The sequence below is a fragment of the Candidozyma auris genome, chromosome 4 (genome assembly GCF_003013715.1).
Source record: "Candidozyma auris chromosome 4, complete sequence".
Classification (NCBI taxonomy): Eukaryota; Fungi; Ascomycota; class Pichiomycetes; order Serinales; family Metschnikowiaceae; genus Candidozyma; species Candidozyma auris.
The window spans coordinates 972,017-986,077 of record NC_072815.1 but is presented as its reverse complement, the minus strand read 5'-3'; the positions used below and the strand labels follow the sequence as shown (position 1 = coordinate 986,077).

At 45.7% G+C, this 14,061-nt stretch overlaps 4 protein-coding genes and 1 non-coding gene across 5 annotated transcripts; 2 read left to right on the top strand and 3 right to left on the bottom strand. All coding sequences in view use genetic code 12, as the record gives it.

Moving 5' to 3' along the window:
- Positions 1-1,254: 1,254 nt before the first annotated feature.
- Positions 1,255-2,811, bottom strand: CJI96_0004132 (uncharacterized protein; the record flags this gene model as incomplete). Its single annotated transcript, XM_029037360.1, has 1 exon — positions 1,255-2,811. The coding sequence occupies one exon, from the start codon at positions 2,809-2,811 to the stop codon at positions 1,255-1,257; it is 1,557 nt and encodes a 518-aa protein (XP_028888416.1).
- A 1,309-nt stretch (positions 2,812-4,120) lies between these two features.
- Positions 4,121-5,545, bottom strand: CAP1 (DNA-binding transcription factor YAP1; the record flags this gene model as incomplete). The annotated part of the gene is made up of 1 exon (XM_029037359.2): positions 4,121-5,545. The coding sequence occupies one exon, from the start codon at positions 5,543-5,545 to the stop codon at positions 4,121-4,123; it is 1,425 nt and encodes a 474-aa protein (XP_028888415.2).
- A 929-nt stretch (positions 5,546-6,474) lies between these two features.
- CJI96_0004130 (uncharacterized protein) lies at positions 6,475-8,850 on the bottom strand (the record flags this gene model as incomplete). Its single annotated transcript, XM_029037358.1, has 2 exons — positions 6,475-8,786; positions 8,835-8,850. The coding sequence occupies 2 exons, from the start codon at positions 8,848-8,850 to the stop codon at positions 6,475-6,477; spliced, it is 2,328 nt and encodes a 775-aa protein (XP_028888414.1).
- A 706-nt stretch (positions 8,851-9,556) lies between these two features.
- On the top strand, positions 9,557-9,628 carry CJI96_0004129. Its single transcript has one exon. It is a non-coding gene; the product is annotated as a tRNA-Gly (tRNA).
- A 641-nt stretch (positions 9,629-10,269) lies between these two features.
- YCG1 (condensin subunit YCG1) lies at positions 10,270-13,710 on the top strand (the record flags this gene model as incomplete). Its single annotated transcript, XM_029037357.2, has 1 exon — positions 10,270-13,710. The coding sequence occupies one exon, from the start codon at positions 10,270-10,272 to the stop codon at positions 13,708-13,710; it is 3,441 nt and encodes a 1,146-aa protein (XP_028888413.2).
- Positions 13,711-14,061: the final 351 nt, after the last annotated feature.

Sequence of the window (14,061 nt, the reverse complement as noted above, 5' to 3'; positions counted from 1 at the left end):
GAATGGTAGGAGAAGTAAAGAGATGGAATTGATGAACGATACAAAAGAAGCTTTTTAGACGAGCTTTTATCGAGTGTCCGGTTCGATGAATCTCTGGGGGTATCGACTACAGAAGTAAGTATAGTAATGGCTGCGAAATCAATAATCGAGATGACAGAGGGAGGACGAAGAAGGATAGTATCTGGAAAGAGGTGGAAGACGAGAGAGATAGATTTGAAGTGAGTGAATGAATCATGATTTCGTTACTGTGACGACTTGTAAGCTTGGCCTTAAAAACTCCTCCCTTTCTGCTTTACTACCGGCGCTGGGTCTGATGGCTGAGAAATCTATCACGGGGATATGTAGAAGGGAATTGATATTTCCGGGACCGGTGCAAGTGTGGAGCTTCTTTTGAGGGATGACATTACACAGAAGTGTAAATAGACAGTCATCGAAGTGTAATGTGAATGTGTTTCCTTTATGATTTTACACCAGAGCCCAAATTGATTTGTGGTCATAGTATATGTCAAGCCATTCAAGTAATCACAAAACTTGGCTTTTCTCTTGAATGTAAAATCATCAAATTCTTATTGTTTCATTGTAATAAGGGCAAGTCTGGTAACAAGTCCTTCATAGCTCTATGTGTGAAACATTTCATGAAAGGCAGGAACGGTGCCGAATTGAAGAGAGTTTTTAAATGGTGATGAAGTTAGCTCTAAAATTTCAAAGCTATAAAATCAGTCTGCTAAACATGACTGAGGATACTAATGTGGTCAAGGGTGGTTGCGTTGAAAGCATCAAACATCAACCTAGATAGGGTGCAGCAACAGACTACTTAAGGTAAGTGGCTATACTGGATGGAGAAAGATGCACATAGATCCACTGTCATAGATTGGGAGAGCTTAATACCTAAATAGGTTCTTCTTCCGACCTTTGGGTTTTCGGAAGATTGTTGTGAACTCCGGTTTGTTGCAGCCACAAGTGCGGCTGAGTGCTAGAACAGGGACATCGATCACACGATCATTCAGCATATAGAGGTACGAGGTGAAAGTACGAGAATCCTAATCTCTAGTGTCTTCAAGGCCCAGCTGATTGGTCAATAGAGCGGGCCCTGCGGAAAGGACAAAATGGTTTACCTTTGGCACTCCTTCCCTTGAGGTCAATCAAGTTACCTAAGAATAATGCCTACCATGATATCTGCTGAAACCACCAACTTTCTGTAATACCTATAAATTACCTTATATAACTTCATATTTAAATCATCATCTGTGGCCGCTACAAGCGGTACACAAAATGAGGGCTCTTGTCCCCCATCTCAATAAGATCTGCGGGCAGACAGTGATCAAACTTCCCTTGGTCAAGGTCCCTCTTTTTCTTCTTGTTGCTGATGACATAGCCCGCAATGGTGATGAAGGTGAAAACGAGCCCCATCAAGGCGAACCCAAGCTCCAAGCCGTGGCCAAGTTTATAGTCGGGAGCGTCTTGCGTCCTGTAGAAGTTGGACGAAAAGGCTCCGGCGAAATTGCCAATACCAATCTGAAAAGCCATCCCCACTGCCCTTTTGTACGAGCCAGCCAAATTGTTGGAAAACCAGATAACCACCATGGGGAAAGCAGAGTATATCCCAAGCGCCAAAATGTACGTACCACCATAAACGGCGTTGGGCAGATCTACCGGCGATATCGCCACACATATAGCGTACCCGACAGCGATGCAGACAAAATCAAAAATCATGAACGGTGTTCTGAGCCCGATTCGGTCGGACACCCACGCTTGGAAGATACAGAACACCGCTGCAACAATATAGATGGGAGCCGTCATGAGCTGGGCATGAGTGGAAGTGTAGCCCAAGTTCTTGACGATTGTAGGAGTGAAAAGAGAAACACCGTAGAGTGGCACACAAACGCCGTAGTATGTCATAAGCTGGCACCACGACTGCCAGTCTTTGAAAACCGCCCACACGTGGGAAATGTTGCTCGAGCTATCTTCACCCAAATTTGTGGAAAGAGCAGCGCCAGCGCCGACCATTTTTTGGTTCTCCACGTTGGACGAGAACTTCACTCTGTGAACCACAAACCTCCGCTCCTTGGGAGTAAGAAATGTGCTTTCCTTCGGGTATAACGGGAAGCAGAAGTAGGATAGCGCAGCAGCCACAAAGGTAAGCAAACCTTCCAAGATGAAAATCCATCTCCACCCCTCGTAGCCGCCAATACCGTCCATTTGCGAGATGGCGGCCGCCAAAAGCCCAGAGAAGGCGCCGGCGATGGAGGCAGCACTAAAGAAAATCGCTTCCCTCACCAAAATTTCCGATTTCTTATAGTACATCGACAAAATATAGGAAATTCCCGGAAACAAAGACGCCTCAAATATTCCCAAAAGTGCTCTGGTGGCCATGAGCTGGTGATAGTTGTTCACGGTGCCCATCAACGTCATCACCACTGACCACAACACCATGGTTGTAGGAATATAGTAGCGGGGTTTGACGTGGTGCAAGATGATGTTCGACGGGATCTCCATAGAGGCGTAGAATATGAAGAAAATCGTCAAACACAAGTTGTACTCATTTCCTTGTAGATTCAAGTCCTCAGCAAGGCCCTCGATTTTGGCATTGCCAATGTTGCCTCTGTCCAAAAAACTGAGCAAGTACAAGATTGTGAAAAGAGGAATCAAGCGAAGATCAATTTTCCAGAGCAATTTATTTTCGTCGATATCTGAAAACTCCTCCAAATCCGTAGCCTTCTCCTCTGGCGACACACACTCCTCCACCCACTCCACGGAGGGTTTATCAGAAAGCGATCCTCTCACGTCGATTTCCACATTCTCTTTGGACATATCACGAAGATGCAGAGGAGAATATTTTGGTCAGCAATAAGTCTACGGCCCAGCAGAGGTCTTTATAGCGTGGAGGCCCCACAAGTATAAGCGAGTGGGCACCCCCTCCACGAGTGGGGACCCAGGGACCTTTTTGTGGCATCTTGCGGACTTGCAACAACTCGGAGAAGTCGGCAGGTCCCCTCAGAGATATGAGGAAAAGCAGAGAAGGAGGGGAAGATAGGAGATTGATGATTAGGCGTGAGAGCCATTTAAGACAAATGAGAGAGCAAGGAGATGAATTTGAGAGAAATATGAGAGGAGTTTTATAGGAGTTTGAGAGGTTGGAGAGCTGCGAGGCCCCAGAAGAAAGTGAGGCCAGTGGGGCCAGAAGTGAAAAGGGCCTGAAAAAGTGAGGAATCCTAGGAAGCCATAAAGAAATACAGAGAACATAGAGCCAGAACAAAGCAGGAACAAAGCAGAAACTAAGCACGACCAAAGCACGAACAATAGACACTACGCGGATCAGAGTCAAAAAAGCACTATTTCTGAAAGCAATTATTCCAGTTACCATTCTTTCTTCATTCTCTGAATTTGTCAATATATCTTTTTCTTCGTTTCCTCGCCTCCTCGTGGAATGGTTGCAAAACGCGGAACCTAGGAAATCCTGGGGCGAAAATCGTGGGGCAGCGGCACCCGCGAACAAAGTCTGGGGCAAGAAAATTGAATTCTGTGGGGGGCCCTCAACCTCGCACCGTGGCTCTTTCGCTGGCGCCATAAAAAACAATGACAAGACTGGCGGTTCCAGTTAAGTCCGGAACAACCGAGGAATGGTTTGAGTTTTTGGATTTTAAATTTGAATTGCTCGGTGGCATTATTGTTGGCTTTCTGGCCATTGCCGAGGGATATTTTCCACGTGGTTGCGAAGAGCGCCGCTGTGATGCTGATTCCGAGTGGGGTCGGCTTGACTAGAGAGGTTGAGTCTTCACGGCGGCAAATGCCACCAACAGAAGCCAGGGCCCAGCACCGGGAGTGGTGTCCCGAAAAATGGCTGTATGTGCAAAACTATTGCTGTTTTTAGCGGGGACGCCGATGTACTGGAATTGGGTGCAAAATTTTGTAGCCGTGCGGTGATGCAATTACGAGGTATGGGTGAAAAAGACAGGGTCTCACTTTTCAGGTAATGCGCTAGCAGGGTTTTAGTTTCAATTGTGCCTCAGCGACATTCCCAAATGACTGAGCAACCCAGTCCATTGCCTACTGTAGCTGTCTACGCTTCCCTTCGCCATTCGTAATTTCGTAAACACAAATACCTAATACATTATTCGTCTCAGCGTGCGAGATGGTCCGCAACCGACCTCTCAATGAGCTTGTTGACGTCCTTCTGGTCCAACACAACTCCTTTCTCCGAGCACTTGGCCTTGCTCTTCAACTCTTTACACAAGCCATCGATGTCCAACTCCGTGTACCTTGGATGCGACGTGATCCGGTCCCAGATCTCAGAACACTTTATGGTCTTCTCGGGCGCTGGCACCACCTCTTCTTCCTCCTTGGACGGTTCCTCCTTGATGACAGGGCTGGTGGAGTTATAGCTGGTCACCGACAGCGTCGATCTGTGGACATCGCTTACGGAGTTTGCTCTTGAGCTGACGTCCGATGGTAGGCTACTCTTGACAAATTCGTTGAAGTTGAAGTCCGTGTTAACCGAACCTGAATTCAAGGGGTCGTACGCTGATTCTTCCGAAACTAGACCTGCCATGAGCTCGGGCTTCTCTTGTCTGTCTTCCAACTCGTTGGTAGGATTGCTGAACGCTAACGACACGTCGAAGTTGTTGTCGTTGTAGAAAGATAGAAGATCATTGTTCTGATCATCGACATTAGGCAAGGTGAAGTTGTAGTTGGAAGTGTCGGTGAAAAAGGGATCGTTGATATTATCGGCAGGCGAGAAGAGCGCCAGGAAGTCCCTCTCCTGAGTAGGTGGCTGTGGCTTATCTTCCTCCGCGACGGGTGGGATTTCGCCTCCCTCGCGACGGTATTTAGGAATTGGCCGTTGCTTCGTGCCGCATGCCTCGCTCAATTTTACACAAAACGGATCTAGTTGCTCATCGTACCTTGGAGAGATGTTGAATTGATTCGAAGGGCTCAAGTTCATGCCGACCAGCAGTGTGGGTAGCGATCCAGGCTGTTGAGAATCTGGAGACACAACGTTGCCGTCGTTAGGAGACGTAGACAGCGATGAACCGCTTACCAAGTCGGGCAAGTGCTGGCTTGAGTTATCTGAATTGACAGAGCCTGCTTGAAGATTTTCCGGAGACCAAGGGAACCCCACACCAATATTAGAGGCCGTGATGCTCTGAGCTGAATCCGCGGATGACGGCTCTCTTCTTTGTGGGTTGGGATGACTCAACTTGGGCACGCTCGTAGGCAACTGGAGATCGGAGAAGTCCAGATGACCCCTGTGACGAGCAAGCTCTCTTTTCAACAAGTCGATCTGCGCTCTTAACAAGTCCTGCTCTGTGGCCGCCTTGATATTCTTATCTTCCAAATCCGCTACCTTCTCCTCCAAGTCTCTCATCTTCTTCTCCTTTCTCTCTCTGTAAGCTCTTTGTGCTGCTCTATTCTGAGCGGTTCTCCTGGACTTTGGCTCAGTGTTGACAAATTTTCTTCCAGGTTTCGTGTGTGCTTTCTTGTCATCATGGGAAAGTGCTGGGTCTGCCCCTTCAGGGTGCACCCTCTTGGCGTCGTTCACGGACATCGGGGGAAATTACGGTGGCGAATTAAAAAAATGCCCTTGATAAATAAGAAACTTTGCTTGGATAACGACCTTGGCGAGAAATCTAGACAACGGGGTAGGCACTGAAAAAGGTGGGACCTTTAAAAGTAGTAGGCAGTTGCAATCTTTAAGAAATGCGGATGTCACGAGGTTTAAGTACTGAGACCTTATAAATGCGTAATTGCTTTTTTCCCTCACTGCTTTTCTCTCACCTTCCTAGAAGACGGGGGCCGTTTAGCTCTCCCGCATGCACCACCCGCAGTGTTTGCAGCCACCTAGCCAAACGTCATAGCCAAAGCAAGGTCGCAAAAGTCATGAGATTTTGCGTCTTCTTAGACCTTTGAAAATTTTTTTGGAACCCTGCTTATCTACCAAATGCTAGGTATCTTCATATCACCTTTGATCGTCTTTCGTTAGCCATAAATCGATGGCATCGCGACTGCTGACAAATACAGACCTTGCTTTAACGGGGTGTAGACCTAAACGCAGAACGGCTTTGACAAGGCAGCGGGGCTGGAGTAAAAAATGGGATGGGACGATGAATTGAGTGAATTTTGCTGGGGAATGCACAGAGTGAGTCACTTTGGTCAATTTCCTGACCATCTTTGTGCCCTTGCGGGCAATGCACCTCCCTGTCAAGTGACAGGCGAGTCCGATCACCGGCGCCGAGGCCGAGTCAGGTCAAGCTAAGTGGGAGTCAAAAATGATTTGAAAACAAAAGGACGTCGAAAAATTGATGCGTTTTCTTTTATACCATTAGATGGTGATCTATGTTTTGATGAATTTCCAACCTTTTTGACCATTTGCAGCCAAAGATTTCAGCGCACAAATGTCTTATGATGTAGCGTTTTTTATTTGCAGATGATCAAACTGCTTCTAGTATGTGTATGAGATCTGCCACACTTTCTGTTTTACTCTATCTTCTTCATTGAGTAGATGGGAAAGTGTGGGTGGTACGCGGAGCCGATCTCTACCTTAAACCTCAGGTTTGAATCCATCGTTTGGACGGTGTGAAGAACATTTCCAAGCTCCACCTGGTACGCCACACATGTCTTGCGAAGGTTCAGGATCCACAGCTTCACACTGTCTTCACTACCTTTGAAGAACTGCTCGAGAGTCTCTGTGTTCTTGAAGCTGTCGAGGATTCCTCCATAAATTTGCAGTGCTTCCACGAGTTTCCCCTTTAACAGCTCGATAATACCCTTAAACCTTTCTCTCTTGAGGTCGATGCCGATCTTCGAAAATGTGTCGTAGAACAGCGATGCCTCTCGGTAGTCCTTATAGCTGGGACAGGTGGGCACCTCTACTGACCTCCATGGCTTCATACGCAAGTTGTACAAATGCTCGTCATCCACCATAGAGCCCGGCTTCTTCATGTCTGCATTGAGCAGCTGGTACAAAAGGAGGATTTGGGAGATGGCTATGCACAAATGCTGTAATGCCAAAACTGAAGGTTCCAAAAACTGTTCTATGTATTTCAAATTTCGATGAACCTGAGGGATTGCGTTTTCATTGAGTGACTTGTACAATTTTCTCAATTCCTCCTTCTTTTGACCAGCTTTGGCCTTTTTCACCTTCTTCGACAAGCTCACCACCTGAGCAAGCTTTCCTTTGTTGATATTTGTCACTCGAATTTTCATGTTGGCGTGGTCATTTTCCGCCAAATAACCGGCGTACCAATACATTTGGGACGCCTCAAACGGTTTATACAAGTTGAGCTCAAAGCCACTCAAAATGGTTTCAAGCATGATTTGGAGTTTCATGTGGTATGCAAATGCTGTGATGGGAAGTGCCGGATTTGGCGAGTCCGGAGCTATCTTGTCTCCTAATCCAAAAGCTGAGAAGAGATTGAACTCGATGTTTTCAGCGTTGAACTGCAATGTGTCCCAAAGAACAATTGTTTGATTGTCGAATTGCCTCTGTCGACATTTGTTATTGCCGAAATTCGATAAATATTTATACATGGCGTTCTCAAAGTCGTCTAGGAGGGCACCTACCTTGTTGAGAGCTTCTCTTTTCGCAGCTTCCTCCTTTAATGGATCATCTTCTTGTAATTTCCAGGTTTCTGTGTCTAAGATAGAAGCACCAGCACAACATAAGCTTTCCATGAGCCTGATGCTGACGGAACCCACAGTCTCGCTCAGGCCAACAACTGACTTGTCATCTCTGATGAAAAAGAGCTGGAAAAAGCCCCGAGCGACAGAACTGTAGTCTGGTGTCATACGAGGAGCCATGGAGTAGCGAAGGTAAGACTCTAGCTGTAATGCGTTGTCAAACGTTGCAAATGCAGAGACATAAGCTTCGATCTCGTCAGCAAGATGGCGGAGATCCGAGAATGCTTTTTCCTTGGGTAATAGGAAATTATCGTAAGGGATATGCTTATTATTACAGTCAGTCTGAGCGAATTTGGAGACCGAGTAGCGAGGACCCAAGCCAATATTCTGACCCTCGATCTTTGATGCAAGTGTTCTGATGTCTGCGAGAGACTCTAAAGATGGGCCGTCTTTGGCCTCAAAGAGATGGATGGAAGCGTGAACGATATCGCAAGTCTGTACCAAGCACGAAGCCAACGTGAGAAAGTCATTTAGTGTTGAAGTCAGCTGATCCGTTTGCTGACTCTGGAGCCATTGTTGAGCCTCCTCGATGGTCTCCAAAACGACGCTACTCTCCACGGCGGTGAGCATGTTCAAGTCCATGTTTCTCGTAGTCAAGTCTTCTTCATCGTATAACACGTTCAACGCAACATCTCTCACAATGCCAGCAAACTTGCAAATGCCAGCCACATACGCCCTAAGCACCTTGTTCACCAAAACACCTTCAAAGGAAGAGCTCTCAGTATACAGATCACCATGGAGTCTTTTATTCACCAAATTGGATCTGGCAAACTGGCCACCCAGTGAATTGTAACTTTGCAAAAAATCCATCACATAGCGATTGCTGAATAATGTCACTGGCAAAGACAGCCCCAGAAACCACAGCATGAGCAGAATGAGGACATGGTTCATGGCACCAGCAACATCCTCCACCAGCTGCCCTGCGGCCGTATCAAACATCACCTCTTCATGCTTTAAATCGATGAGGCCTGTGTCTAAACGACGATTACCCATCTCAATGGCTCTGGAGCCTTCTAGCATATCAAAGTATGGCGAGGCCACGACATTGCCCGGGGCCATCTTTTCCACAGCAGTAAAAAAGCTGTCGGTTACATCGACGTAGATAGAGTCTGCGGTTAGTAAGGGTTTTGGCGGTTCAGCTTTATGTATAGACATACCTGTGGGAAGATCCATGGAGGGTTGGGTTGATCTATAATTTTCGTTCGCGATGCTGATTTCACTATGTTACTGGGACTACAACGAGGCCAATTATGAGAATGAGGACAGCAAGGACAAGGAAACTCTGTGGATTCGTACAGAATTAGCATTGCTATTGGTGCAGCTTGAGTGATTGAGTGTTTATGAGTTCGACCTCTTCAAATTCAATGTGTTGACCAATGGGATGTAGCTGTGGTAGATAGTTCAAAGGCTCAATACACCTAGCACTAGATAGTGTAATCTAATGGAAAAGAAACCAATCAGAAGGCGAACGAAGGTCAATGGTTTGTTAATCGAGCAAGAGTCATCATCAAAACAAAAAAACGTACTTTCACGGTACAAAAACTTTGATCTTGAAAAAAGCAGCGTTTGTAACTCGAAGACCTAGTTTTTGACCTTTGTAGAGAGCAAGATCCATTGATGTTTCATCTTACAGGGTTTCTAGCTTCTTTCTACCCATGCTAACGTTGAGATGCTTCCGAGAATATGGTCGGACCTGGTACAGCCGTCTAAGTCACTCATGTAACCCCAAAAAGTCCTCAAACTCATGATTTAGTAGGCTATAGCTCAAATTTATGCAAATCTAATAGCAAAAGTTGACTATGTGCTATTAATATGTTATATACTGCATATAAACAAGTACCATCTTATAATGACTTTCACTCTGGAGTTCTACAACGCGGGGTGGTTGGTGTAATGGTTAGCATTGCTGCCTTCCAAGCAGCAGACATGGGTTCGATTCCCGTACCACTCAATTTTTTTTTCCATTCTAATGCCTATGTTCACAGGAATGAAACAATGACATTAACAGCACCCAAAATACCTTTTTTTTTTTTTCGATCCAGATTATTCAATCCCCCACGATATATCAATGACATTAACAGCACCCAAAATACCTTTATTTTTTTTCGATCCAGATTATTCAATCCCCCACGATATATCAACTCAATGTTGTACTCCCACGAGAACTGCAGAGCCATTGAAAAAAAGGGGGGCCCGATTCAAATCCCGAGAAACTTCCAATTGTCATAGCCAGCTTTATTTGATGGTCATGACTTGAACAAGACTATTCTTATTTAAATTGTTTCCTCAAGTGTGCCGTCTCACGCAATTCTCATTATCCTGTTAGTAGTATTTCGCAGCCATTCTAGTCCACACCTACGAACAAGCAATCGAAGAAAGCACATACTTCATATCAAAAAAAAAAAAAATAGAGAAGAGCTAAACTCACACAATTAAGCATTCTAATTCCTTCCTTCAACCAGTGAATCATATATCTTTTGCTTCCCAACTCTGCATCCATCTCTTCCCTCCCATCATCTCTTTAAGCGCGCTCTGTTTACACATTTGATCTCACCAAAATACCCATCTACACTTTCACCTCTTCCACCTCTTATGATGGATCACGCACGGCCCACGCTTAAAAGCGCCATGCTGATGACCACGCTCACAGAGGTCGAGATGGCCACGTCGCATATTTTTCAAGACGCCCAGATGACGCTTCTGGGCCATAGAAAGCTAGCGGTGGTGCTTCGAAACGTCCAGACAAGGGCCATTGAGCTCGATTACGAGGAGAGTTTTAACTTCCATTTCACAAAGCTTGTGCTGAAGGTATTGAAAGTGCGTAAGGGTGTCCCTGCAGCCGACAGAATAGCCAAATTCGTTACGGTGTTTGTGAAGAAGATGATAGAGGATGAGGCCGCAAAACCGTCTCGTCCGGCCGAGGATGAAGACGGCGTGCCCACGGTCTTTGTGGAGTTCTTGCTACGCCACCTCCTTCGTGGCACGGAGCTGAAGTTCAAGGACGTGAGATACAGAATCACCCAGTTTTTGGCGTACTTGGTCCATACTGTTCCTGAGATCGATGAGGATCTCTACAAGGCGCTTGAGTACACTTTACGTAGAGGCTTGCGCGACAAAGAGCACATAGTACGACTTCAGGCTGTGGTTGCTATGTCTGTTTTCCAATTGCAAGGAGGTAATGACCAGAAGCCCAATCATGCTGTCAAGGCCATTGTCAGCGCCATGAACCACGACGAGTCTCCCGAAGTGCGCCGGGCTGCCATGCTCACAGTGACGAAGAATAAATATACTATCCCAGAAGTGCTACGCCGTGCTAGAGATACAAATGCCATTAACAGAAGATTGGTCTACGGGAGAGTGTTCATGGAAATCGGCAGTCTCAAAGACGTCGACGTGGAGTTGCGTCAGAGTCTTCTTAAGTGGGGCCTACACGATCGTGAGTCATCTGTCAAAGAGGCGGCAACGAATATGTTCACGAAATCATGGCTCTCGATGGCTGACGATAAGATCTTGGCACTTTTAGAGCGCCTCAATGTCGTTGACAGTGATGCTGCTGAAAGCGCAATGACGGCCTATTTTGATAAGCATCTGGAGTCCCTAGATAAAGTCGAATTCACTGAACAGCAGTGGAGAGAACTTGATTCTGAAAGAGCGTTCTACATCAGAACGTTTCTCGACTACTGCCACACCCATAATCTCTATAACAAGCTCGATAGAAGTCTACCGGAAATGACGGTGCTAGCGTCTTATTTGAGTGACTACTTGAGACTCCGAATGAAAATCATTGATGGAGACCAAGAACTCCTCGATGAGTACACTACATTCACGAAAAAAATGGCTAGATTTGACCAACACATTCTCGAGAAAGAGGCTGACCAAGCTGATTTGATGCGCAGAATATCTAAAAATGAAAAAGCTGTTACTCTGGGACAAAGTCATCTTGAGGCCTTGACAGAATTAATTAAACGTACCAAGCACGATTTGACACATTTCGCTACCAAAAAGGCTGAGCTACAAAAAGCAGGCGCAGAAACCGCTGGCCTTAATGAAAAAATTCTGATTTCGAAGGCGCGAGTCAAGGAGTCAGAGAAGGAGCTCGAAGAGCTACAGCAGCGTCTTGTAAAAATTAGGGATCTTTTACTGAAGGATGAGGATACCTTGAATAAAAATTTGAAGGCTTTACAACATCTTGAAGAAGAGAAGGAGTCGTACTATGAGTCAGCGAGTGATATTCCTAGGAAGTATAAAAGTTTTGGCGAACGAATGAAGCATCTCGAATTTATTATCGAGCAGCTACTTCTTGTCATCAAGCGAAGCGACTTCGCTGACATTGCTGGCACTAGGAAATTGCAACCATTGATCTCGCAAGCTATTACGATTCATAAATTACCAGATAAGCTCATCATCTTATGTGTGCAAATATTACGTCAGCTTTCCAACGACGAGAATTATTTCTCAAATTTGTGCATCGAAATCATCACCGATATTCGTGACTCCGGCATGGACGAAAATGATCAAACATTTGTGTCGGCAGCATCTCTCTTTGGAGAAAATGAGGATGACGAAGAAGACGACGCTGACCTGCAATCTAATGAAGAGGCTAACAAAAGAAGGAAGATTGCGCCCTCGCTTCCTTCAGAGGACTTGCTAATTCAGTGTCTTATGGTGCTTCAGCACTACTTAGAGCTTTTGGAAGACTCTGTCTCGAGCACGCACCAGTTTGATTCCCTTATTGAGACATTGATACGTCCAGCTATGTGTAGCACAAACTGGGAGGTCAAAAGATTAGGCGTGAGATGCTTAGGGTTAGTTTCGTTGCTTGATAACTATCTTACATTAAAAAATTTGAGAATTTTTGGACAATATGCGTCAAAAAGTGCCGACGAGAAGTTGAGAATCCTAGCAATCCAAGTGGTTTTTGACCTTCTCTCGACCCATGGTGTTGGTATTCTCGGTGGGGATTCGGAGTTTGCAGTCGATGCACTCTCTCTTGCAAGGCTCTTCCACACGATGTTGAGAGAATTTGATCATCCTAAAGTGCAAGCCGTCGTCGCTGAGGGTTTGTGTAAGCTATTCCTCGCAGATCTAATGCCAGACTTTGGCAAGGATGACGTGGTCGAAGATGAAAACGAAGAAATGGACTACGAGGGATCGCTCTTAAGGGCACTTCTCATTGCATACTTCCATCCACTTAATGCTCAAAACCAGGAACTTAAGCAGATATTAGCATTTTGCATCCCAGTGTACTCATTTAGTCATCCAAAGCATCAATCGAAGGTCAGCAGCGTTAGCGGAGACTGTTTCTACGAGTTGTTTAATACCAACAGTAAATTTCAATCGTTTGATAGATTAATGCTGCCAAGCACAGTGCTTCAGCAATTCATTTACTGGAGTGATCCCAGAGAAATTGTCAACATTGGAGAGGAAGACTACAAAAAAAATGCAGCGCACCTCTGGCAGGTGATGAAATTCTTGGAAATAATAGAGCAGGACTCACCCAAGAATATCAAAAAGCTCATCATCTCCAACCTACCTAAGTTGTGTCTTCACAAAGAGATTGGAGCTCCCCTTCTTCGGGGGTTGAAACAGGCGATAAACGATACCCTGGAGAAAATTAGCGCTAGCCAGGATAACTCTGACTTTGTTCTTGATGCCCCTACAGAGAGATTGTTTGAAAAGTTTCGGACTACTGTGAATGATCTTGTTGAAGCAGCAGAAGCAGACGAAGCAGAGGCGAGAGCCAGGACCCCTAATAGGTCTCGCACGCCGTCTGTGCCTCGAGAAATTCCGCCTTTAACCGGTGGAAATTCCGATCCTATCAATAGGGTTCTGTTCGCAGGAGCAACGCCAACGCCTGTTTCCAAAGGTAATCCCGATAAACGAGATTTGGAGGCAGAGACACAGGAATCTGCAAGGGACGACAAGGAAGATGTGGAGAAGAGAAAGATGCAAGAAAAAGAGCTTGCAGAGATTGATCAGCTACTTGAGGAAGAAGAGGCGGTCGACTACGATATCGGAAAGGAGACAAGATGATTGGGAAGTTGGGCCACTTGATCTATGAGCAGACATGGGTGCAAAAATGGGTCAAGAAGGCGTATACGAGAAAATATCACAGGGTGATCTCAAGACCTCATAGATGGTGAATACAAGCAGCTGCCCCAAGGCTTCGAATCATGTCGCAGATAATCATTTCCGAGGCAGGCCTCAGTTAACAAGTGAATGGATGCAAAAAAACTCTAAAAATTTGTGTCGCATAGTATACGAGATGCGTCCCAGGCCGCGCTAAACGAGTTGTACGAGAGCTTAAAGGTCGCGACGCATGAGGACCAAACGAGAGAGAAAAAAAAATAGCATGCGCGTTTATATAAACGCACCAGCCAGGCA